General features: G+C 39.5%; 1 protein-coding gene across 2 annotated transcripts; it reads right to left on the bottom strand.

Annotated features, from left to right (window-relative positions):
- Positions 1-545: 545 nt before the first annotated feature.
- Positions 546-21509, bottom strand: LOC124133926 (DNA topoisomerase I, mitochondrial-like). 2 transcript variants are annotated; one of them, XM_046498509.2, is made up of 20 exons: positions 21386-21509; positions 21081-21114; positions 18475-19283; positions 17173-17255; positions 16459-16549; positions 14903-15018; positions 14524-14639; positions 13519-13640; positions 11025-11147; positions 10184-10371; positions 9785-9848; positions 9390-9470; positions 8629-8772; positions 7776-8030; positions 7235-7349; positions 6942-7069; positions 6580-6674; positions 5756-5834; positions 4929-4999; positions 546-4560 (listed from the first exon to the last, which is right to left on the bottom strand). In XM_046498509.2, the coding sequence occupies exons 1-20, from the start codon at positions 21425-21427 to the stop codon at positions 4458-4460; spliced, it is 2859 nt and encodes a 952-aa protein (XP_046354465.1). In that variant the 5' UTR covers positions 21428-21509; the 3' UTR covers positions 546-4457. The 2 variants fall into 2 exon arrangements, with proteins under 2 accessions (XP_046354465.1, XP_046354466.1); XM_046498510.2 differs by having other exon boundaries at positions 18475-19280.
- Between the last annotated feature and the right edge of the window lie 2468 nt (positions 21510-23977).

Here is a 23977-nt window from a genome sequence, read left to right as displayed (position 1 = left end):
ACTATAGTACAGACATGAATCGACAATCACACCAACATCCACAGAGTTGCTATGCAGACCCATGTGTTTGTGTTATGAAGTTATTAAAATCATTTCTTTTGCTCCATATGCAGTCAGGGAGCTTCATGTATTCTTCTGTCACTCCCAACACTTGTGTTAAAATCACAAAATGAGTGCTTTATCCACTTTCTGGGATCCCCAAATGTGATCAAGTTTTCTAAAAGCAGCCAAGACACTGAAAGAATTCAGTAACAGTGCACACACTTGCTGCATCTATTAGTGAGTTGGTATATCACATCGTCAGCCTCATGTGGGAGGAAAGCCCCAAGTGATGCAGGTCCCAGATGTTAACCACTTCAGTGAAACCCACAAGTACGAGTATGGTGCTGGAAAACCAAGAAACAATTGAGGCAAACCAGGATTTGAACCTACAATCATAGGTTTCTGGCATTCCCAAGGGACACATCTCTGCACAGCGAATTGCGGTGCCTTAGACAGATGGCCCCACTCCATCCATTACCATTTACAATGTACAACATGGTAACTTGGGCTATGATCTTTATTCAGTATCATTCATATACATTGTGAGTGGCCACACACAGAGATGCACTCTGATAGTTGGTCATCAAACAAAAATGTGTTTAAAATGCAAACAAATAATGGACACAACACTTGATGATTGAGCTGATTGTTGGATCAAAATGATAACAATATTAAACATATAAAACACCAGCCACCAATAGTTGGGAGCTCTTGAGCTGAATTTTCATTGGGCAAGGTGCCAACAGAAAGTTAACAATGACCAATTATGACACTGAGTGTTTCGAAACGATCAATCAGAGCTCAATACCTGTGTCACTTCTATCAATGCTACACAAAGGAAAAATGGCAATGGCTGATAACAAGATATGTACATCTGATATATGGGAATATTCAATACTATTTGAGTGTCGTAACACATTTCCAGGAATAGTTCATAGAATTCCTGTGTACAAACCACTTCACCTAGCATTGTCAAGGAATGGACAAACGTATAAGTCCAAAGGAGTCCAAGCTCTCCGTTAAGGCAGAAGAATACAAGTCCACACAGTGCTGATTCCTAATCAAGTTACGTCCATAAAAAACAGTCTCTGAAAATACTCTGTGTCATGCACTAATACTTCCTGTTTACTGCCTCTGAGATTGGACTCTATATATCTAACACTGAGATTCGGTCTTGTAATCACCATACTTGGGTCATACTCATCCCTGACTTAGGTAGGTCACATGAAAATATTCATTACAGCACGGCTCAGAAACATTACCTTACTTCTTTGATTTATTTCAAAATATGTGCATATTTCACAAATGTTCAAATAACACAAAGCACTGAAAGCCAACATATTGCATGTAGCATAGCAGATCTATCCATGTTTATACATCAAGCAGTGAACTATACGAGTTGGACTATCACTTTAGCTTCAATATCACAAGACAGGTGGTCCTTAACTTACATGAATAAATACCTGTAATACAGCTCACACTTAGCATGACGACACTGTTCATGCTCTTCCCATACCACACAGACCTAATCCGAGGTAGCTGACAGTTGCGTATAACCAACAAGGGGAATCTATTTAGTATTGCAACCGACTGCATTTTTCAAATATCCCCCATGTATTTTTCCTCAAAAATGACATGAATTTCATTTTGGGATGATAGTAATATTACTCTTTAGACTGATGCAAATTTTGTAAGTTTTCATCAAGACATGGCAGTTATATTTCAAAATAATTCAAGTCAAACAATTTGTTTTACATGTTTAAAATCAAAGCAATTTCATGATATGCAATATTTACATTAACATGAATTAACTAAACATTCTGCATAATAAAATCTAAAGAAGCACAGGAAATAAACTGAAGGTGGTAAAACGTTCATAACCAAACAAGGATAAAATATCATAGGTAAAAAACATCATTGTGTAACATAAATGGCAGCTCCTAGGTCCTGATCTAAGAGATTTTCATGTCACAACAGCTGAAAGTTTGGCATGCGGACTACAACACAAGACAGTGAGTGTGCCAACATTAATACTGATTGTGTACAAATCAACTTTCTAGCAAGTTTTGATTAAGTCTATTTACCATACATCCAATCACGTGTGCAAGGCGGTACAGGCTGTTTCTGCAGTACCAAGTCAACTGTCATGTATTATCACAAGATACATATTTCACATACTGATGGACAAAATGAAATATTTTCAGGCTTATGCATAATAAAAAGTATATGGAATGATTCGGGATCAATACTGGACATTGTGGCAAGATCTCTAAATTGACATTTGAATATAAAGCGAATAAAAAAAGTTGAGACATTTCAGTTGAAGTTTTCTACTTATTGCTTGTTAGCTGTCTGTACATGCACTTGTTAGTATTCAAATAAATCTATTCAAATGTACATCTCATCCACCTCAACACAACAAAATCAAGCTCTATGAAATTATTCTTTTTGCTGCTTTTTTTCATTGAAAGATATGGGTAGTATTTACATATCCAATTAAGCAATTTTTTAATACAGCTCAAACCTGATGTGTTTATGGAGACACTGTTATATCCTGAAAGTAGTGTTATATGCTTTGATTTCTCAATGGTAACAATATCATAGCTTCCCATCGACCTACCACTGCTCCCTGTGTTCAGCATTCAGAGAATTATTCAGATATTCAGGACAGGATTTAGTGGTACCTTGACTTTCTGGTCACATGTGTACCGTATCACTCCAAAAGAAGTATGATATTGTCCTATACTTCTGGAAAGGACTCACTGCATCACACCAGGAAGAACATATCACCAGAGGATACGACAAGCGCCAGGCCATTCTGTAGTCATGTCACCGTAATATTGTCCCTCCTTGGACATTTGTATGATATAATTTAAGAAAGGAAAATTATACCATATTTTAAGAAAAAAGTAACATTGAACATTTCATTCAAGAAAGGGCATAAGTACCACACCATAGTGTATCCTGAGTAACATGTCCATCTCAGATGTGACTGCTCAACCCATCTCAACAAACGTGACAACCCCAATAATTTCACAAAATACTGTCCAACAAAAGGTGATTTTTTTCAAAGGTGATAATTGAACCAATTCATAATATTTGGGGGTTTCACTGAACACAAAACAGTTCAAATTCTCTATACAATGATAAATGTATGCAATGCTGGACACTGAAGCAGGAGAAAACCCAGACATTGCTTTGAGGGTTTATGGAGTGAGTGATGTGTTGTATCTGATACTAACACTGAGCTACATGGCAAATACTGGGGCGAGGGTGGAGTGAAGGTTTGGGGGATGCAAGTGCATATGGTTACAGAGTACATGGCAAAACAACAGAATCCAAACGAAATCAAACTTTGTCATAATAAAGAAGACAACTGGTGTTAATTGAAGGGTGTCGCAAGGAACATTATTCTAGCCAAATAACAATGAAAGTTCTGCCTTCTACACCTACCAATGACAAGTAACTGCCAACTGTACAAATTTTCCTATCAACAAATACACTGTACAATCAAACTTTTTCATACAAATGAATAATAAACTTGCACATCAAAGAATCTTCTGACAATGAGGACACATTCAATGACACTCAACATATTAACATACACTGTAGTATATGTTGTGCTTATGGTCATATTAAATTAAACATAAAGAATAACTTGAACAACATGTAATAGCACTTTCTTCTCCAGTCAAGGCAAGTTACAATCAAAATCAAATCTTACATACCATCGGGTTGAATGCCTAAAGTTGGGCCATGTGCCTTACACCAGATAATCAGGACCAATATCAGAACAGAAGAGCCTACCTCAAAGATTATCGCTTAACAGCAAACAATTTCATGCACTAAGAACAAAATGCTTATCTTTCACATAAAAGGTACCGGTATTAGTTTACTATTGCAGTGAAGTCAACATAACTGAATAATGTCCAATGGCTATTTTGAAGCCATCCTTTCATTTACTTATAAAATAAATATTTCATTTAATAATCAACTTAATTAGACAAGCAAATTCAGAATTCATTCCAGAAATACCCCCAAAATGAGATGCACTTCATGATTGTGTACCAAGATGCATATCTAGCTGCATATTCAGAGATGTACTTAATGGCTGAACACCTATCTACAACCAGCACATATGGAGGTCATCCCACAAAATATAGCAAGAACAATTCAAGGTTCGTCTAGTATGTCATAAAACTTCTCACACTGGCACCAATAATGTCCATTAAATCCCACGACAAATCCACATATCTTAACACACACTATAAAACCTTGCATTCATTTTCTCTCCACAATTAACCATATTAAATACCCTTGTTAAAATCTGTACATTGCCAAGCCAGTGGCGACTGGCAACAAAATGCTCTGTAGTAAAATAACATTTGATCACTGATGCCTAAGACACATCCATATCAAAAACAGAAGTCAGCCTCTGCCATGTCCAAGGCCCAGCGGAACTTGTCCCTCTGGGTCTTGTTGTAGATCTTCTCAACAGGAACATTCCACTTCTTACACCTGGGGGAGAAAAGGGAGATAACTGCATTAGACAGTGTTTAGCATTTGGGAGGAAAGCCCAAAGTTATGTATGTCTTAAACATTTACCACGTACTTGAAACCCACAAGCACAGGCATCCGACAACCGGGCCAGACTTGCCAAACTAGCTTTGTGGAGTCATCTTACCATGCTTACCCTTAAGAAGACATAATTGACATGAGTATTACACAACTGAGCCTAAGCATCCGCCAAGTGGTTGCTGTCCATGAGTGTGTATCTCTGACATGACTAAAGACGATAAAGAACAAGTGTCAAGCTGATGATTACTGATCCAGAAGTAAACAGAAAAAGACCAAAGTGATCACCATCACCATATTAGCAGACTTACCAAGCCACTGAGATTCGGGGATCCAGATAGTTCAGCTTGGACGTACCAAGAGCAATTTCTTTATTTTCCTCCTGCAAATAGAACAAAATGTCTGTCACAGATACAATATTGCCTTTATTTCTGGAACGATGCTTATGACGTGTTGTAGTCTAGTTACTTGAGAAACACAACATTTTTTTGTATCAGTATATGTTCTCAGGAGGGTAAGGCTTAAAAAAATAATAGAATTGGTTCTCAGGCGATGGTTTATGAAGTTATTGCGTGTGCAAATTGTGCCTGAGAACTAAGACAATTATTTTTAGCCTAAGTATGAGTATGACCTTACAAAGCAGTTACAACTATTAAACTGATGATCAATAGTGTATCTTGATTGAAATATCCAGTTGAAAGATGGCAATAAATACTCATGACTTCTGCAGTAAACAACAGAAATACTGGGAATGAACAAGGAAACACATGTGCATGAAACATCTACTGTTATGAGTGAGTGAGTTGGGTTTAACGCCGCTTTTAACAGTATTCCAGTCAGCTTAATGTGGGAGGAAAGCCCCAAGTGATGCAGGTCTCTGACGTTTACCACTTCGGTGAAACCCACGAGCACGGGTATGGTGCTGACAAACCTAGAAACATAATCTACTGTTATGAACAACATTCTAATATAAGTGAGTCACATTAGGGCAAATCTAGGATTAAAACCCATGATCATATATTTCTGGCATGCCTAAGGGAAGCACAGCAAACTGCATGACATACACAACTGATCCACCCATGTCCACCATTCTAAAATGAGACCATTTAACACACATATTCTACTGATGACAACTGACCTTGTCTGTGGCCTGCACCTCCAGCTTAGTGAGCTGTTCCTCCAGCCGCTGTACTGACTTCTTCTTCTTCTCCACAGTCCTGTAACAACACACACACTGTCAGTCACGCACATGGTGTCGCTAGATATGGAGGAATGTTACTCCAGACACAACTTAACACTCTTTGTGACTGATGGCACTGATTAGAATTCAGCAAAGACCAAAACAGATCACAGGTTCAATACACCAACCAGACATGACTTGTCCATAGTATTATGCCAGTTTTCCATGCCATATCAATCGAAACAAGAGTTTGCCACTAACGTGGCTATATCCCCCGCCCCTGTTGCAGAATTTATGACATAATTAAATCTAAACAAACCCTAACCTTTTTTAACCGAGGTGGAACTTGTCATGGAAATTGTGAAAAAAGATGAGTTTGGAACCTCAGTCCATCTTGCTGCCATGGAAACGTAAAAAATAAAAAAATAAAAAATTTCTAAAGAGCAAAAGGCACCAGTTCAGCATGTACCTGACAGACCTGCAAAGTTTGATGAAAAAATATTGAACGGTTTATGAGTTATGCTCCGGAAAAGAAACGTGACGGATGGAGCCCATTTCTATATCCCCCGCCAACTTCGTTGGGCGGGGCATAATAAAAACTTCGGAAAGTGAAAGTCTTTTTGAAGTTGAACAAAATACATTCTGACATGAATACTAACACAAAGACACCATTCCAAATCACTTTGCCCTGACAACCACCGGTTTTTGTTTTTTCAGCCTATATGCAGCATAATATTACTTAGATGTGAGTTTTGAATCTGCGTGAAGTGTGTTGTACTTACTGTCTAGCCTTCTCTGTGTTGTGGGCCTTGTAGTCAGACTTGGCATCCTTCACTGACTTCTTGGCATCCTTTACCTGCAGCTTCTTCTCATCAATCTGCAACAGACAGATCATCAGTTACAAGACCTTCAAAAAGGTTTAGTTCAATTCTATCTTCAGATATATCATATTCTGAAATACGGATTAAACATTGTCTAGTAGATCCATGAGTCGCGCCAGTAATAACAGCAATGGGTCCTAAGAATTGTCAAACTCATGACGAGTGAACAGACTATATATGCATGAAAGCTTGAAGTTCCAAGACCAGTGAATCACATTCTGGATAATGAAATGTAATCGGCAGGATAAATTATGCCCTTGTACCTTTTTCATGAGGTTGTCCATGGACTGGGCAAATGTTTTTGGAGCAGACCGCTGATGGTTACACAAGATAGCCACAGCTCGGTTGGCTCGGTTGTAGGACAGGATCTTGGCCGGAATAGGGTCATCAGCTGTAGAAGAATAAACCCATATATGATTTAGTTAATAATAAACAAGTCAATCTCTTGTCTTGCACACAAAGCAGTTAAGTTCTTTAAGAACAGGTACTTATTTATCACAGATCTTGAAATATATGTTAGATGTGGAGTTGCCATACAACATGTGAGTAGTCTTACGGTTAGTGAGAATGTCCAACTGTTCCTGCAGGGTGCGGGAAGCGTTGTATGTCCTGAACACCTTGGCAGTCAGGCCTTCCATCAGGTCATGCAAGTGCTTGTTCAAGATGGCCGTCTGTACAGGATGGAGAACATGGATTAGTTATTACCTAAGTTGCCAGAAAAGACTAAGCATACTTGTAAAATATTCTTGTTGTATTGTGTCAGTAATTTCTAAAACCTTCAATACAGGACTGTACACTACATCTAACAATATGTCACTGTTACCACAGAAGAGAATTGTAGTTACACTCAGGAACAAAGGAACAACCTACTCTGCTACAGATTTGTACATCACATAGTGATCAAGTTTGGGTTTTCCCAGAATTAGTCCACCATTCTATAAGAGCGCAAGGCAGAGTTGGGCCAGGCAAACAAATGGTTGATAAAATGAGAAACAACAAGCATAGGGTATTGAGGGTCTACTCAATCCTGGAATCCCCAGAGACAGAGATTTATAAATGATATGACTTTTGCCCTGTGTTTTCATGGGTGTACTCACATTAAGTCTGTCAAAGAGGTCATCTTCAGGTTGTTTGTTGTCCATGAAGAGCTGCAGGTTCTTAAAGACTCTCTTCTCCACTGGCATGCTGTTGTTGTAGCGGATGGAGTCCTTACCGAGGAAGTCAAATTCCACCACACACTCCTTGTTGTCCTTCTCCTCATGCAGCGTCATATGTTCCACTCGCAGTGAGCAGCAGCCTACCGTATCGGCTGTCTCACCTTCTTCCTTCTCGTTACCAGCTCTCAGAGCAAGCTGGACACATACATGATGGCATTAGTAGTTGGATTATATCTTCATACAAGCAGAGACTTACCAGGGGGCTCTCAGAGGCCTAGTATGATTATGACTAAGAGTTACTTTTGTTGGTCAATAAGTGGAAGGGTCTTTCATTAATATTTCAATTTTGAACCTAACAATCCCAGATAAATCTCTGATAATAGGTACAAGTGTAAAGATGTAAAAATGATTGCAATGAATTCTTTTGGCCCTGTTCTCCATTGATCCTAATGAGTAGTGAGTGAATATGGTTTTATGCCGCTTTTAGCAATATTCCTGCAATATCATGGCAGGGGACACTAGAAATGGGCTTCACACATAGTGCCCAAGTGGGACATCAAACCCGGGTCTTTAGTGTGAAGAGCAAAAGCTTTAACCACTAGGCTACCCCACTGCCCACTATTGACCCTAATGAGAAACACAAATGACAAGGTGGCCTTTCCTATTAACCCTATGTGAGAAAGCTATTAAACACATTTTCTTAGTTCACACCAGTTTATTACGTATCCTGGAAAATGTAACACCTAATTATTTACTTGCTTGCGTTTTAATAATGAGAGAATGTGTGAATCACCTTGTCGATGAAGTAGAGGGCAACAGCCCGCTGCCGTATTCTCATCTCCTTGGATTTCCAGTCTTCCCGATACTGAGCTCGGATCTTATCAACACACTTGTGCAGACGACGGGCAACTTCGTACTTCTGCCAGTCCTTCTCTCCCTGGAAGAAACATATATATCTGTTTTAGGTTTTATGTCTACATTTGGATATCCATACATATTACCAGTGTTGTGCATTGTGGTTAATTTTACCTAACATTATACTTGTACACTGTTGAATAACGCACAACAACATAGTAAATTGTAAATTGGCAAAAGTTGACTGCACAATACATTTCTGAAGTACATGCTGTGCCAGGAAGGGAGGTAACTCAATGCATACAAGGGAGATAACTCCACACTCTTAAGCTGCAATTCATACTACTAAATAACTCAGAATCTAACCAATCACATTACATATGGTAATTAACTATCAAAAGTCATCTAATGATGCATCTCTTCACCAGGTTACTGATGCTCAATGTAATTTCTGGTATAATAAAGCTTTAAAGTATTTCAGTCATTTCATGGTATGTCGGAGACAGTTAACTACTTAACAACATAGAAACATCAGGGTAAAACTAAAATTCGAACCAATTGTTTCTGGAATGCCTAAGGTACAAGACTGCAGGAAAATGCAGTGCTGTAAACAAATGAGCCACCCATGGCCCCATCAATATTACAAATACGAAAATCATATTCCTTTGCACTGTACAAAGGTTTTACACTTAGGTTTACCTTGAGTTTGGAAGCAGCATTCAACATGATGTACTTGGTCTGACCCTGGATGTTTTCATTCCAGCTGGAGAGCCATGTTACCTGACACATACAACAAAACATTCAACTGACACACCTCATGGAATTAAATATCCATGTACAATAATATAAATTCAACCAACTTTGCAGAAACAAAACCTCTAAAACTTGTTGAGAGTTGTCGAACACACTACATTAATTCTTTTATTAACTTCTAAGAATAATGCAATAGTAACTGTCTGTTCAACATGCTAACACTTTCTGGAAGATAATCCTCTTGACCATGTTGTGAAACAATATCATAAAAAGTTACTGATGTGGAAAAGTTACTTAGAAGATTTAATTTTCCTTAAAACACTTGTAAGGACAAGACATACCATGTTATCATGGCGAACTTCTCTCCACTTGTGGCCTTCAGGTGCCTTGGGGATAACAGACTCTCTGAAGAAGTAAACAACTTTGTGAAATTGTCTGTGAAATGTAACAATTTCAGTAACATAAAGAGTTTTTATTCACACATGATTCCTGTTTCTATACTTCATCATTGTTACTTTAACTTCTCCTGACTTTGGATTCAAGTCGACATAATTCTGCAACCTCTCATATCATCATATACAATTTCTAGTATTTTGTTGTCACTACTTCCAATACTTCAATGACCAAAGGATTACCAAAATCCCATAGCCACATCCAAACTTTTAAACTCATGTTGAATTATGTGGTATTTTAAATGTCTTGATAACTATATTCTCTCTCTCTCTCTCTCTCTCTCTTACTTGCTACAGTTGATAATGACATCCTCAGGCTGTACCCTTCTCTTCAACATGCCCTGCTTCGGATGGTCACCTCGACCTCGGAACAGACCTGGGGGTTCTATCTTGAAGTTACCGATCTTCTCTGTGTGACCATCAATCTTGCAAAAGCCATACTCCTTCACTAGCGCTTCATTGTTCTTCCTTATTACCTGTAGTCACAACACAGAAAATCTTAAATAAGTTATAGTCTTCCCAACTTGGAAGGTAACTCATCTTCATCATAACTTGACATAGATATTATTGTTGACCCAAAGTAATTACGTGCTGGCTATCAATGTTTCTGTAGCAACAAATACCAATCTCAAGGCAAACAAAAAAAGAAAAAAAACTTCAAAGGACTGGAAATCAGTTTGAAATATCCAGAATTTACAGTTACTACAATCTGTGTAAAGATAATGATATGGATCATACCTTTTTTTTAATACAACTAATTACGCTGATACATTTTTACCATTCTTCGAAATTGTGTTCATCATGTTAACTCAAAATGGCAGTAACATTTTAGACAATGCATTGCACAAAGCAGCTCTAAATGATACACAAGTCCAGGTCGTATGATTGATTAACTCAAGTGACGACGACCAAACCCCAGGGCTCAAAACCAACAGGCTGTATGCTCCCATAGCATTCTATCCAGGAACTTCCTTAATCCTCTCACTTTTAACCGAGTGGTGACAAGGACCCTTGACTTTCCTGCTCAATATACATTATCATACTGCAGGAGGATAGGGTGGTTCTTAAACAGTTTGCTCTGTCTGAGTACTGGTTATATCTGCTGTCGCTACAGGCTATGATGACTTACCAGTTTCTCTTCCTTGGTCATGGCCTTTCGTTCCTCAGTCTTCACCTTGAAATAGTCGGCCATTTCACTAAAGTTACATTTCTTCAGATCCTTGAGCTTCTCCTTTTCTTCAGAAGTCATACACTACAATAAAATTATTGGCATGCTCATTCATATCAAACCTAGTAAAATCTTAGATATTTTTAATATTTGTATTCTTATCCTGCATTACTCCTTAATGCATATTACAGCTTGTTCTTGACAAAAAAGAGATATGTGAAGATCTTTGCTTGAAGAAGTTGTTCCAACTAGATGAGAGGCCAACCCTATCACACAGCTCCCACGTGGGAGTGAAGGAAAGTGAAGTCATGGATCCTCATATTACTCTAGAGTCCGGAACATCGTGGGGAACTCTGGAAGGCATTGTGGGGAGGCAGCTCTGCGACAGGCGTGTCTCTTTAGATGCAGTAATGCAGGATAAGTATACAAATATAAATAATATCTAGGATTTTACTAGATTTTTTATTTATCCTGCATTACTCCTTAATGCATCTTTATCAGACGGAATCAGTGGAGGGCATACCTTCAGATGTGGACTTTCATTTCAGAACAGTTCCCTCAGCCAATCTTCGGCTGTGTGGTTGGCAGCAAATGACCAATCTGTAGATGGGAACCAAGAGTCAGGTATGTGGGGTGTCCTGGTACTACGCAGCCGTAAACGATAACCTTAGTCAAGTTAAAGTTGTAGATTGACGTACCGAGCCGTATGCAAGGGGGTATGAATCTTCTACTCCAGGGCACTTAAAGCCAGGGGAGGTCTGGAGGCAAGGTCAATGGTGTCTAGTAGTGGTGACCTGTTGGGCCAGGGCGTGTAGCTCACTGACACAGGCTGCTGAAGAGAACTCCAAGTGGAAATCAGGTTTTTTCGTCAGATGGTAGAACGACATGTCTCCCAGCAAGGTGAGAATGATGTTCAGGTCCCAAGCTGGTGGACGAAATTGCCATTCTGGTCTTCCAACCTGAATGAGCGGAGCAGAACCTGTAGTTATGGGACTTGCACCGATCTACCAGGATGGAGTTGAGTTCCACAAGGTAGGTCATTATGGTACTACCTTTGAGTCTTTGCTTGTGGTGGAGAAAGAGCAGGAACTCGGCCTGGAATTGAGGCGATGCAGTAGCGGGGATCTTGCTGTTTTCCCCTGCAAAAGCTCTCAAAGGATAGACACTTGTCGCCTTGTCTCCTGTGGTCGGGCGATGAGCCATCATGATGACATGCGCTCAAGGGCCCTGGATACAGAGAGGAGGTCTGAAAAAGACCCCCGGTGAACTGAAGATGTAATGAGGGCATCAACTCTGACTTCTTGAGGTTGATCTTCCAACCCAACTGGTATAGGAGCGGGCGGTTTAAGTCCTTGTGGCAAAGTAGAGTGACCGTGTCCAAATGATTCAGGGGGCAGTCGTCAGTGTAGGCCTCGAACTGAATGTCCAGGAAATGGAGGTACGAGGCTATCGGCTTGGTAAGCCGCTGGAATAGCCACTGGGCCAAAGAAATTCCAAATGGGAGGACCACCCATTGGTAATGGACTCATGGAGTGACAACTGCGGGACTGGTACGAGCCCGAGGACTTGCCTTTGCCTCTGCCTCTACCCTGAACGGTTGATGTGGAGCCCTGTCCCCGGGGCTGGAGAGTGTTGCGTCGCAGCTCGTAGGAGCCAGACTGGGATGACTTAAAAGAGGCTGACTGTGATACCCTAGCCAGGGCCTTGAGAGCAGCCTTGTTGCGGGCGAAGGATGATCTGGTGCGGATTATGCTCCGAAAGGTCCTGGAGAAGACAGGTCCCGCGACTTGGAGAGAGTGGACTGGATAGTCACTCCGCCTGTAGTGTGGGGCTCTAAAGGACAGAGTCCAGGGTCGAGACCATGTCCTTGATCAAAGGATCTGATGGGAGCGAGGTAGGGTCTGATCTAATGACAGTCTTTCCATCGACCTCTAGGCCAGGGGAAGGAGCGACTGACACAAGTATGTCCCCAAGTCTTCTACCTGGTTTAGTCCAAGGTGGGACCTGCCGTCAGTGGGAGTGTCATCATAGCATGCGACCAGGTCACCCTCCAAGGAGTTATTGTTAGAGCATCTATGGACAGGAGAGCGGCTCCTAGAACGGGGAATTCTGGAGTCAGCGAGACGAGCGACTGTCACTCAGACGAGAGGACGTACTGGGCGAGGCCGAGTCAAAGGAGTAACGGGAGGTAGGCAGTAGAAGAGAAGGTGTCTGTATAGGCGTCCTACGAGGCCTGCCTCAGAGAGGCGCTACAGTCAGAGGCGCCGGAGACAGCACGGGTGTCTGTAGAGACGCTCTTCTTCAAGCAAAGATATTCACAGAGCTCTGATTAACATCTAGAAATGCTACTCTAGCATATTGCAGCAGACCCATGGGTATATAAATCATATACATTTAACATTGTGGTGAACATACAGACACGGAGATACGACCAATGTGAGACAAGTATATTCACCTTCCTCCAGTCCTTCATGAAATTGGTGTTGAACACATCACGAGTGGTGTAGTCATGCTCCAACATCTTGGCATAGAATGTAGCAACTTCCTCTGCATCATTGGACAATGACATCTCCTTTCCTAGGAACATACCAGCCATAGATCATTTATGTTAGTCCCAATTATGTAAACAGCAAAACGTCTATAAGAACTGCGACTGCGACTGCAACCCACGCAACTGTTTTACCATTCCAATATTATTCAAGTCAATGGGTGAGTGAATATTCCTGAACAGCAATAGTGAATGAGTACTATGATTTTACACCACTTTTAGCAATATTTCAGCAATATCAAGGCTGGGGACACTAGAAATGGGCTTCACACATTGTGCCCATGTGGGGAATCGAAATCAGGTCTTCAATGAGATGAGCGAACGCTTTAACCACTAGGCTACCCCACCGCCCCAGAACTGCAACACAATCCTTAGAGTGAGTGTGAGTGAGTGAGTTGGGTTTAACGCCGCTTTTAACAGTATTCGCGGCGTGTCAGCTTAATGTGGGAGGAAAGTCCGAAGTGATGCAGGTCTCAGACGTTTACCACTTCGGTGAAACCCACGAGCACGGGTATGGTGCTGACAAACCTAGAAACATAATCGGGGCGAACCGGGATTCGAACCAACTATAGGTTACTGGCGTGCCCAAGGGCACAACTCTGCACAGCGAATCGCGGCGCCTCAGACGACTGGGCCACCCGTGCCCCCCACAATCCTAAGAAACATTCAAAGTGATTTCTTAGAGTGTATTTAATGGTATTTGTAATCTGTAATAACAGTGATAGGAATGAACCTGAAACAGTTACCAGCTGTAATAGTGATATTAATTAAGACTTCATAAAAAGCCTGAAATTCTACTAGCACTCAGTAAACATTTAAACTTACAATTGACGCAGGCTAACTAATTTCTATTGCTGCAACATAGATTGTATAGTTTGATTAACTTTCAACAAGTAGTAACCGTGTCCTCACCATCGTAGTAGAACTTGACTGACTTGGGCAAAGGTTCATACGCAGGAGCAAACACAGGGCCCCTGTGTTCGAGGAACTTCCACTTGGTGCCATCATCTTTCCGTTCCTCTTCCCACCTGCACATACATCAGTGTCACTAATACACAGGAACCATGTATCACATACAACCATATACGGGAATACTTGACCAAAATCCATCACTTGGACCACAAAGAGTCCTCTGGCCAAATTTGACTTGTGTATGGTTTCAATAAGTGACGTCCTTTGTCAATCTTGTAAACACACAAGGTGCTTATTACAACAAATGTGGTTACCTCTGCAAATGTTTATAACCACTGTTGCATGCCCAGTTAACAGATAAGATGTTCTGGTCACTCACCATTTCCACACCTCTGGTTCGGGGGCCTTCTCCTTCTTGGATTTCTTGGTGGGGCTGGGAGATGGCTCAAACTTTGTCTTCTTTTTCAGCTTGTCCTTCTTCTTCTTTTTAACTTCCTGAATAATCAAGAACAGGAAGTGGTGAAGCTTTGCAATTACTCAGTAACCTGCCAATTATCTCAAGGAATTCTGGGTGAAACACACAGGAATAATGTGTCAGAGAATTATGGAATATATATTACATTTAAGAAAAGCACACTTTATTTATCAAACAGCGGTCTGTGATTTTAGCCACTTGTCCGAAGCCAGGGTCTAGTAAAACATTCTTTCGGACCATGGGTCCGGAAAATTTTATATCCCAATCAGACATTATCATTTAGGCCATGCCCCCTTCAAATAGCATATTTTAGAACGACTTTTCACACACATTACAAGTTGTTACATTCAATGTGCCCTCATTATTGCAATATAGCGCTAACTTGGTTATAGTGCGCGGTAAAGCATGGCTCCCAAAATTTACAAACATTTTTAATAAACTCAAGTTTTCCAATGACATGATGTTTTCCCCCTATCTCAGAAAACATTATCAGCTGATCACTGCGATCACGTAACAAGGGAAGTACCAGTCAACAAATCCGAACTGAAGTACGCAATTTAATTCTATTATTATAATATCTAGTAATAAAAAAATGGTTCATGGTTTATCCTGACTGGTCAGATTACCGCTATTGACGCCTTGAAACAAACTTTAGTTGCAAGAAAATGGATACACACATCATAAATGCCGTACCATGACTCGCTAAAAGTCATATTTGAGACAGTTTGACTATCAAATGTCAACAAAACATTTTGCAATCGAAATGCATGTAGCGCGTGAAATCCCTACGGTGACTGGTCAAATTGTTCCATACGTCAAAAAATATCCTGCATACCATCTGTACCAAAGTGCTACGCTTATGGATCTTATAATTTAAAGTATATATGGTGGAAGCTGCAACTAAAATAACACGATATTGGAATATATTATTCCTCATAAAATAATAATTTCAGATACAATTTCTTCCGACCATTGCATAAAAAATCTTTGAAGTTGTAGGAGGAAACGTGTGCATAGCTTATTGCTATTTCTGGCTTAGTTTATGAGAAAATACACACGGTAATCTTAATCTCTGCATATAAAACAATGCCTTGGAGCGCAGGAAATACATTTTAAATGGTAAATCATCATGTCTAGTGATGTTTTATATCAAATTTCATACTCTTATTGACCAAGTTTGTAATACCTGTTTATTCACCTGAATTCGCTGAAGGGATACGATAACGCTCATCAATTATTTGGACCCTGGGTTTTTTTTAAAATGTCCGTACAGAAAGATTTAAATGTCGGGTAAGCAATATTTTAAACCGGACATTTGAGATTCCCAATCAGACATGTCCGGTGCAAATGACCGCTTCTGGATCCCTGTTTCAGACTTTTAAACTATTTTCTTATAAATGTCCATACATTAACACTAAGATATACTGAAAATGATGTCAAGTGACAGGCAAGTAACTAACTGGTTTGAATTCCTCCACCTCCTCTTCTTCCGCCTTTCTCTTCTTATTGACTTTCTTGTCCTCAACCTTCACTTTCTTAACTTTCTCAACCCTGAAAATGTAAACCAAATAACATCATTACTGTATTTACCCAGGGCACAGAAATGCATAAATACACAGTTAGAGACAACAGTTTCTCTTCATGACCCGGCTACCATTTGCTGGGTGTTTTTTATACTTTAGTGTTCAAAACAAAGGAGTCCTTCACACTGTTGCTCTAGTATTTGAATCTACGGACTCTATTTCAGTTTAAACATTAGGGTAATGAATGACAAGGGTCTATTGACTTTCATACATAATTCAAACACCTGACTTGAATATTTATCTACATTTAAAAACAAAACAAAAATAATTTACATTTATTAAAAAATAACTAACTACAAGATGTCATCAATCATCAAAAAAGCACCTGGGATATATCTAGGCATATTCAGAGGCCAATATTTGGACCTAGGTCTGCAGCAAATGTCAGTAAATATTCCCGAAGTGGAATTATAAATTTCCAAATGCATGTAATAGTGTAATAATCAATGTTGTGGCTTTGCACAGGTGACTTGTATATCACTGACCCCCCCCCCCCCCCCCCCCCCCCCCCCCCCCAAATAGCACTCAGTCTCGAATCCTGGACAAATCACTGAGTACATCCCACCAGCCAATCAGACGTCGGAGACTGACCTTGATGACAAGGGTTCATCATCTGAGGACTCTTCTTTGTAGGACCTCTTCTGTGCAACTGGCTCCTCCTTGATTCTGGCAGACTGCAGAACACATACATTTTAGTATTAGCCATCCATAACTCATGTCTTAACTGATTAATAAAAAAGCACAAAAGTAGTCTCAGAAACATATGACAATGAGAGAGTGAAACAATGCAAAATATGACGTTAGTACAGGCACAGTCCATCTCGCTCCAAATGAGAATGATGAATTGCAAAATAACTCAATATCGGGAATAGCGTATTAAATGTCAATACAGTACTCAGCAAAGAATACCCTGTACCAAACAATGTATACTGTTTGTTATTTTTATTCCAATCAGTGGAAAAAGTTGTTTCAGAGACTATCATGTTGTTATGTGTAATAGTTGACATCATGAATGGAGGGGGGCACAATGGTAGGAGGACCTACGGGCCCTCCAACTGACCAGTCAGAACATTGATTACCAGATCAGGAAAGAGATAGTCAGAATGTGTTGCTTATCATGATTTTCGAAAAGGTTAATATGTGGTATTCCGAAGAACATTTCCGTTTAAATCATCATCTATCTCTCGCTTCCCTGGGATAAACATTTGAAAGGAAGAGACTTTACATAGACTATGGGACATATTGCCATACAATCTGGGTCATCTATTGGACATTCAAGAATGTTCTTTGTTCTTTGTTCAATTTTTGAAGACCTTTGTCAAAATATGTTTCAAAGCATAGTCTGGAATAGAAGTCGCCAGTTTGAAAATAGTGCTGTATAGCACTAGAGAGCTGCTTTCTGATTGGCTAATGACACCTTCTTGTTATCCATTTCATTGATCATTCGAAAGGTTGTTCTGACGTGACCTGCAATGGTATGCCCTCAGATCTGAGTTTAGTGAGAACCAAAGTCTGGTTTTAATGAGGTTGGTCAACTACAATATCATCTACAGAGCTGCAATCCACTTTCCTCTTCTACTTTAAATTCCACCCATGTACTATTTGCTACACCACATACCTATTACAGTGAACTATGTTCATAATGAACATGCTTATAACAAACTGACGGATATATAACAAACATATTTTTTGGTCACCGGCCATTTGTGTATATAATTATATGCTGTATATATGCTTATAACGACCTACGTTTATTACAAACTAAAATTAGTGGTTCCTTGAGTTTGTTATAACCATAGTTTACTGTACTAAGTTCTTTCTTGATCCACATAACGTCCACACATTTTCAGAAGTAAAAAAATTAGTACTCAATGCTCTGACTAAAATACATACCAGAGGTTTGTCATCATCATCACTCATTGGTTCCGCCTTGACAACTGGCTTTGGTGGTGAAGGATCTTCATCCGACTTCATGTCAACATCTGAGCCAATTGATGGTACCCCTGCTTCTGTTTTTACACTTGGCTTCTCATGCTTGTCCCGTTTCTCCTTATGATGTCTTTCCTTGTCCCTTGACTTGTCCTTACTGGAGCTGTGTGATGAAGAGGAGTGATCTTTACTCCTACTTGATGAACTGCTGGACTTATGCTTGTCCGGTGAGGAGGACTTATGTTTGTCAGATGAGCTTGACTTGTGTTTATCTGATGATGAGTTTGAGGACTTATGTTTGTCTGGTGATGAAGAAGACGATTTGTGTCCATCCTTATGTCGGTCCTTGTGTTTATCTGAGGAGCTGCTGCTGCTATGATGTTTGTCTTTGCTGCTGGAATGGCTGCTACTGTGGTGCTTGTCCTTGCTGCTGGAGGAAGAGCTCCCATCCTTGTGCTTGCTGCTAGAGCTATGACCATCCTTATGCTTGCTGGAGGAGCTGGAGGAATGATGCTTTGAGCTGCTGCCATCTTTATGTTTTGAGCTTCCATCTCTGTGTTTGTCCTTGGATGAGGATGAGGAGCTGTGATGTTTGCTGGAACTATGGTGGTGGTCTTTAGACTTACTACTGCTGTGTTCTCGATGTTTGTCCTTGTGTTTGTCTCCCGCTTCATGTTTGTCAGACACATGGTTGGACAGACCATTGGATGAGACATGGTTGGCAGCTGGTTCTCCACTCCCTCCGTTCTGCATCTTCTTCTTTAGAACTTCTGCTGCAACAAAACTCTGACATTAGAAACACTGATCCCAAGGATGGCAAAATGACATACCTTGATCACCTTTATCTGTCCAAAACTGATGGGGTTATTGGTGAGTTTGATTTTACGCCGCTTTTAGCAATATTCAAGCAATATCATAGTGGGGGACACCAGAAATGGGCTTCACACATTGTACCCATGTTGGGAATCGAACCCGTGTCTTTGGTGATGCGAGTGAGAGCTTTAACCACTAGGCTGCCCAACCGCCCATGGGGTTATTGGTGGAATGGTGGATACAAAGTAACTCTATAACTGCCATTTCAATGGCAAACAAAGACCAATACAGTCTACGTCTAGGCAAAAGAAATTCTACTACCTTGAACTAATACTGTCTCATTAATAACAAAAGATTTAAACATTTCGGCATTATCAACAAAGGCAAACGGGCTAGTCAAAACATTTTCTTACAAGATTTTGTCTCAAGGCTAGTGGCTCAGATGAAAGGCAACACATATTATATTTGTCGCCATTTTGGTGTCCGACTTGGGTTTGAACAAATGTACACAAAGTAAGATATCATGGCCTTAATCTCACACCCGGGAAATGGCAATATCTTTAAGCAACATCCAGCTTCAGGTTCATAACATTGATTTCACAAGTTCAACTGTGAACATATCATGAAAAGAAATTCAATAGAAAAAGTTGACAATTTAAAATAAATAAATTATTATCTCCTAGTATGTTGTACAGACAAGAAAATTAGAAAAGCATTACAAGGAAACCAAAGCAGCAATATGTATCCTGGTGAAAATCTGTAAAAAACACTAACTAAAAAGGTTGAACAAGTTTTTGGTGAGAGCAGAATTAGAGAATTCAGTCAAGTAATTTGGCAACCACTTAATGAATTTTTAAAAGAAATGATTATTTCTTGAAACATTATTGAGAATCTAATTTTTCAGTTCAATTTCCATAAACAAACATCACTCCAATTTCTTCATTATGCCAATGTTGTATTGTCTAATCCTACCTAAATAACCACCACAAGGCCGTCAACATCATCATTAACAAGAACATCATATTTCATAACTAAAGTTCATATTAAAATGTTATACTTTCAACTGCAAAGCTAAAAAAAATAAAGAATTAAATCTACCTTTACATGTTCACGGAGATTGGTAAATGCATTGTTTTGTTGAGAAAACGAAAATGGATTTGCAGTTCAAATAATAGTTAACTATTTGGCATTTAAATAAAGATTCTTACGGTGCCGCAAAGGTGAACAAGTAAAAGGGGCGGTACAAATCTTCATCTTCATGAATATGCAAATGAGGTGAGTGCGGTCACATGTGAGGGAGAAACATTTAGTTCGAAGCGGAAACAAAGAAGTTTAACAACACCACGGATACTTTTTCCGAAACCCCTTTGTTAAAACTGGCTTATGACATATCAATCTTCAAAATACCAAATCAAGGACACCGACAACAATCAATGAATGAGCTCACAATCGATCAATATTTAAAAGTCTCCCGCGCCTGAAGCCAGTGTTGATTTGGTAGCCAAGCCAGGCTTCCTTCGCCTAAGTCGAAACACTTGTTACAAGCACTGAAAAGTTTATGTAAAGGCAAAAATCCTTATTATACAATATAACCTTATACATTTTCACATATAAAATCTATAAGGACAACAATGGTGGCGAATTTCCAAGGAAATGTTGTTGTGTTGGACTTAGGCTCTCGAACGCCGGAATCTGATTTGTCCTTTCACGAGACTAAGTCCGAACATCCATTTCGCACCTGCTACACATTTACTCACCAGATTCTGGCCTTTCCGAGGAACTGCCGGAGTCCTGAAAATTGTAAGATAGAGTTTATGATCCACAAAACAAATAAAATCCAAAAATCTGATCAATTATCCCGGGGGGACTCTGATATGTTAACACAAAAAGACCACATTGACCCGCCGAGCAGTTCGGACTCTGAAAAATTTTCAGCCATCTTGACTTAGTCTCAGCGAGGCGCTTTGTCTGGTACCCTAGCCCCCCGACAAATCAAACAATCATGGTCAATATACAACAGAATTAACTGTTTCAAAATATTCAACAACGAAATCGTACTCACCATCGAGTGATTAATGCTACCAAATTCGTCGGCACTTGCCATATTCACAAAATCTTTTCGCTTGATATTCCTCTTTGCAATGGCGGAGGAAATCTAGCTGCGTGTGCGGCTAAGTCCCAATTTTATCTCATTGAGCATGCGCAGACTGTGACTCGCGCACACGACATAACAGTGACAGGTAAACAACAGTAGAAAGACAAATACTGCGATCTCAGCACTTCCTAATTGAAATAACTAACAAATGACACATTTCCGATGGTGTATGAATGTAATGTCATAATAAATACCTTTGAAAAGCAGTTAATGTAATCAGAAATGAAATGTGAACCAGAAAGAGTATAGTAAACTCCGTTTGTTTCTCGGTACTCGTACTCAGTTTGAAGTCAACAATGTTTTACATGTGATAAAACAATAATTACACGATCCGTGAACGAAAAGTACGGAAATATTGTAGATACACTATATCCTTTAAACACAAGGGAGTATCACTGATTTGAAACTTGTAAATAAATTAACTATATTTTATATTCAAACTTGAGATATTCATTAAGGCAGAGACCACATACCGGTCTCTGATTGAGATTCAAAACTGTAAGCTGTTCTTGCATTTTAGTATTATACAAATCCACGGGAAGAAAACAATCTTCCTTTGTTTCCACATATTGTCTCGACCTGCCTGTGTCATATAGCCAAGCCGCGACAAATTAATAAGTAGACGTCTAGAAGAACCGCTGTAGTGGAGAATGTGGGTGCAGTTTGTATTATATGATTGTTGTCAGTATTAGAAATGTTCTTCAGTGTTGTGCATTTCGGGCGCGCATATATTACCTTTCTTTCTCATATTTTCATTGTAAAAATACCATAATCATCTCTTTTTTTATTTTATGAAACAGAATTTGAATTATTAATTACAATTTATTTCTAAGAATATGTTTATCATATACATAGGTGGTGTATCAAATAAACTGTAGTTGTAATATAACAAATGCAATGTATTATTATGCAAGGTGGTTTGTGCTATGTGTTACATTTCAGGCTTAGGCCTTCACAAAGTACCTCATATATCATACCAAGGTATTTGTAATTTTTGTTTTTCCAGAACACATTTCACCTGCGGACAGTTTAGACAGTTTTCCACAAAATTCACAAAAAGTCATCCCCCTCCCTCTCCAATATACATGTTCTGGTATGTGGTTTTAACTTATATACTTGTAATACTTGCATCCATTTGGGTATTCGCGAAACTGTTAATTACGACATTATCACATGTTACGAGAGAGACATCAACATTATTATGGGTGAGATTCTGTGACAGACCCCCTGGAGTGACGTGGCCATCTGGGTCTACAGTGCTGCTCCCCTCAAGCTTACTGTCATCCATTACGTGGCGGCGATGGAACGGTTTTTTCGACACTTGATTAACATTACAGGGTACCAAGAAAGACCGTATTCCATCACTACATAATGAATTGTAAACTGGGTGCAAGTAGGACAGTATTAACATATAAACACTTTCCACGTAGACATGGTGTAACAACAACAGCAATAATTATAATAATAATATTATTATTATTGTTGTTGTTATTATTATTATTATGATGATGATGATGATGATGATGATGATGATGATGATTTAAGGATAAGAATTTATGGACAACTTTTTTATTATCATCCATAAATTCTTATCCTTACTTAATATTCCAACTTCTAAATGCCAATCATAGAAGTTATTATTTTTATTTTTATTATTACAGCAGACGATGAACACTCCATTTGACATTGACGGTATCCGGGTATATGAAATAGGTGTAAACGCGGATATTTCCTCATCAGTGTAAGCAATGTATTTTTAATGCTCCTGTACACAGCAGTGTGAATAAAAAAAATATGTATCCGTGACAAGCGTTAATGTGTGGGACACAAGTGTTTTATTCACGCGTGTTCAGGAGTAGTCAGAATGCACATAGTAAAAAACGGATATTGCGGTTAACGTAGGAATATTATACACTTGTGGCGTAAACGCGTGACGTCACGGTTGGTTAAAATCGAGCACTGACGTCATAGCCTGTTTTGCCGGAGGATTGTGACAAAGCGAGCTATTTGCAGTCCCGAGTAAGCATTTCGCACGAACCAGTCGGCACACGAACCAGTCGGATGACAATGCGATGCTACCCGAAATGATATACTTGTCAATATCTTCTAGATAAAAGCGAGTAGAGTGTATCAGTAATATACTACACACTATTTGGTACGTAGCTTCGTATGATGCGTTATTCAGTGCAGAGATTAAGAAAACCACATCGCTAATATTCGCTATCTTGTGAGTAGATTAACAAGTATTAGCTGTCTGTCGTGGTGTGTTTATTGAACAATTTGCTGATTTGACACGTCCTGAAAAATCATTATGGCGACAACGGTAATCTAATTTAGTTAATAAAACAATACCCCGGATAATCCCAGAAGACAAACATGTAAATGACTGGGCGGACGGTGTTCGCGGCATCCCTTTTAAGTGTTCTGTGATTGACAGGGAGGCGTGCTGATAGCATTGTCCACGTGCTAATTAAAGGCATGCACCGGTACGCTTAACGA

This window comes from Haliotis rufescens, unplaced genomic scaffold, assembly GCF_023055435.1.
Source record: "Haliotis rufescens isolate VD_foot unplaced genomic scaffold, xgHalRufe1.0.p SCAF_17, whole genome shotgun sequence".
Classification (NCBI taxonomy): domain Eukaryota; kingdom Metazoa; phylum Mollusca; class Gastropoda; order Lepetellida; family Haliotidae; genus Haliotis; species Haliotis rufescens.
This window is presented reverse-complemented; position numbering and strand designations above follow the sequence as displayed.

Excerpts from the sequence above, each read along its gene's own strand:
- LOC124133926 (XM_046498509.2), bottom strand. The coding sequence starts at position 21,427 with ATGGCAAGTGCCGACGAATTTGGTAGCATTAATCACTCGATG. Across the intron at positions 19,284-21,080 it reads CTCGGAAAGGCCAGAATCTG|CAGAAGTTCTAAAGAAGAAG; the intron begins GTGAGTAAATGT and ends GTTTTGTTGCAG. Across the intron at positions 7,070-7,234 it reads GTTGGACATTCTCACTAACC|CTGATGACCCTATTCCGGCC; the intron begins GTAAGACTACTC and ends ATTCTTCTACAG.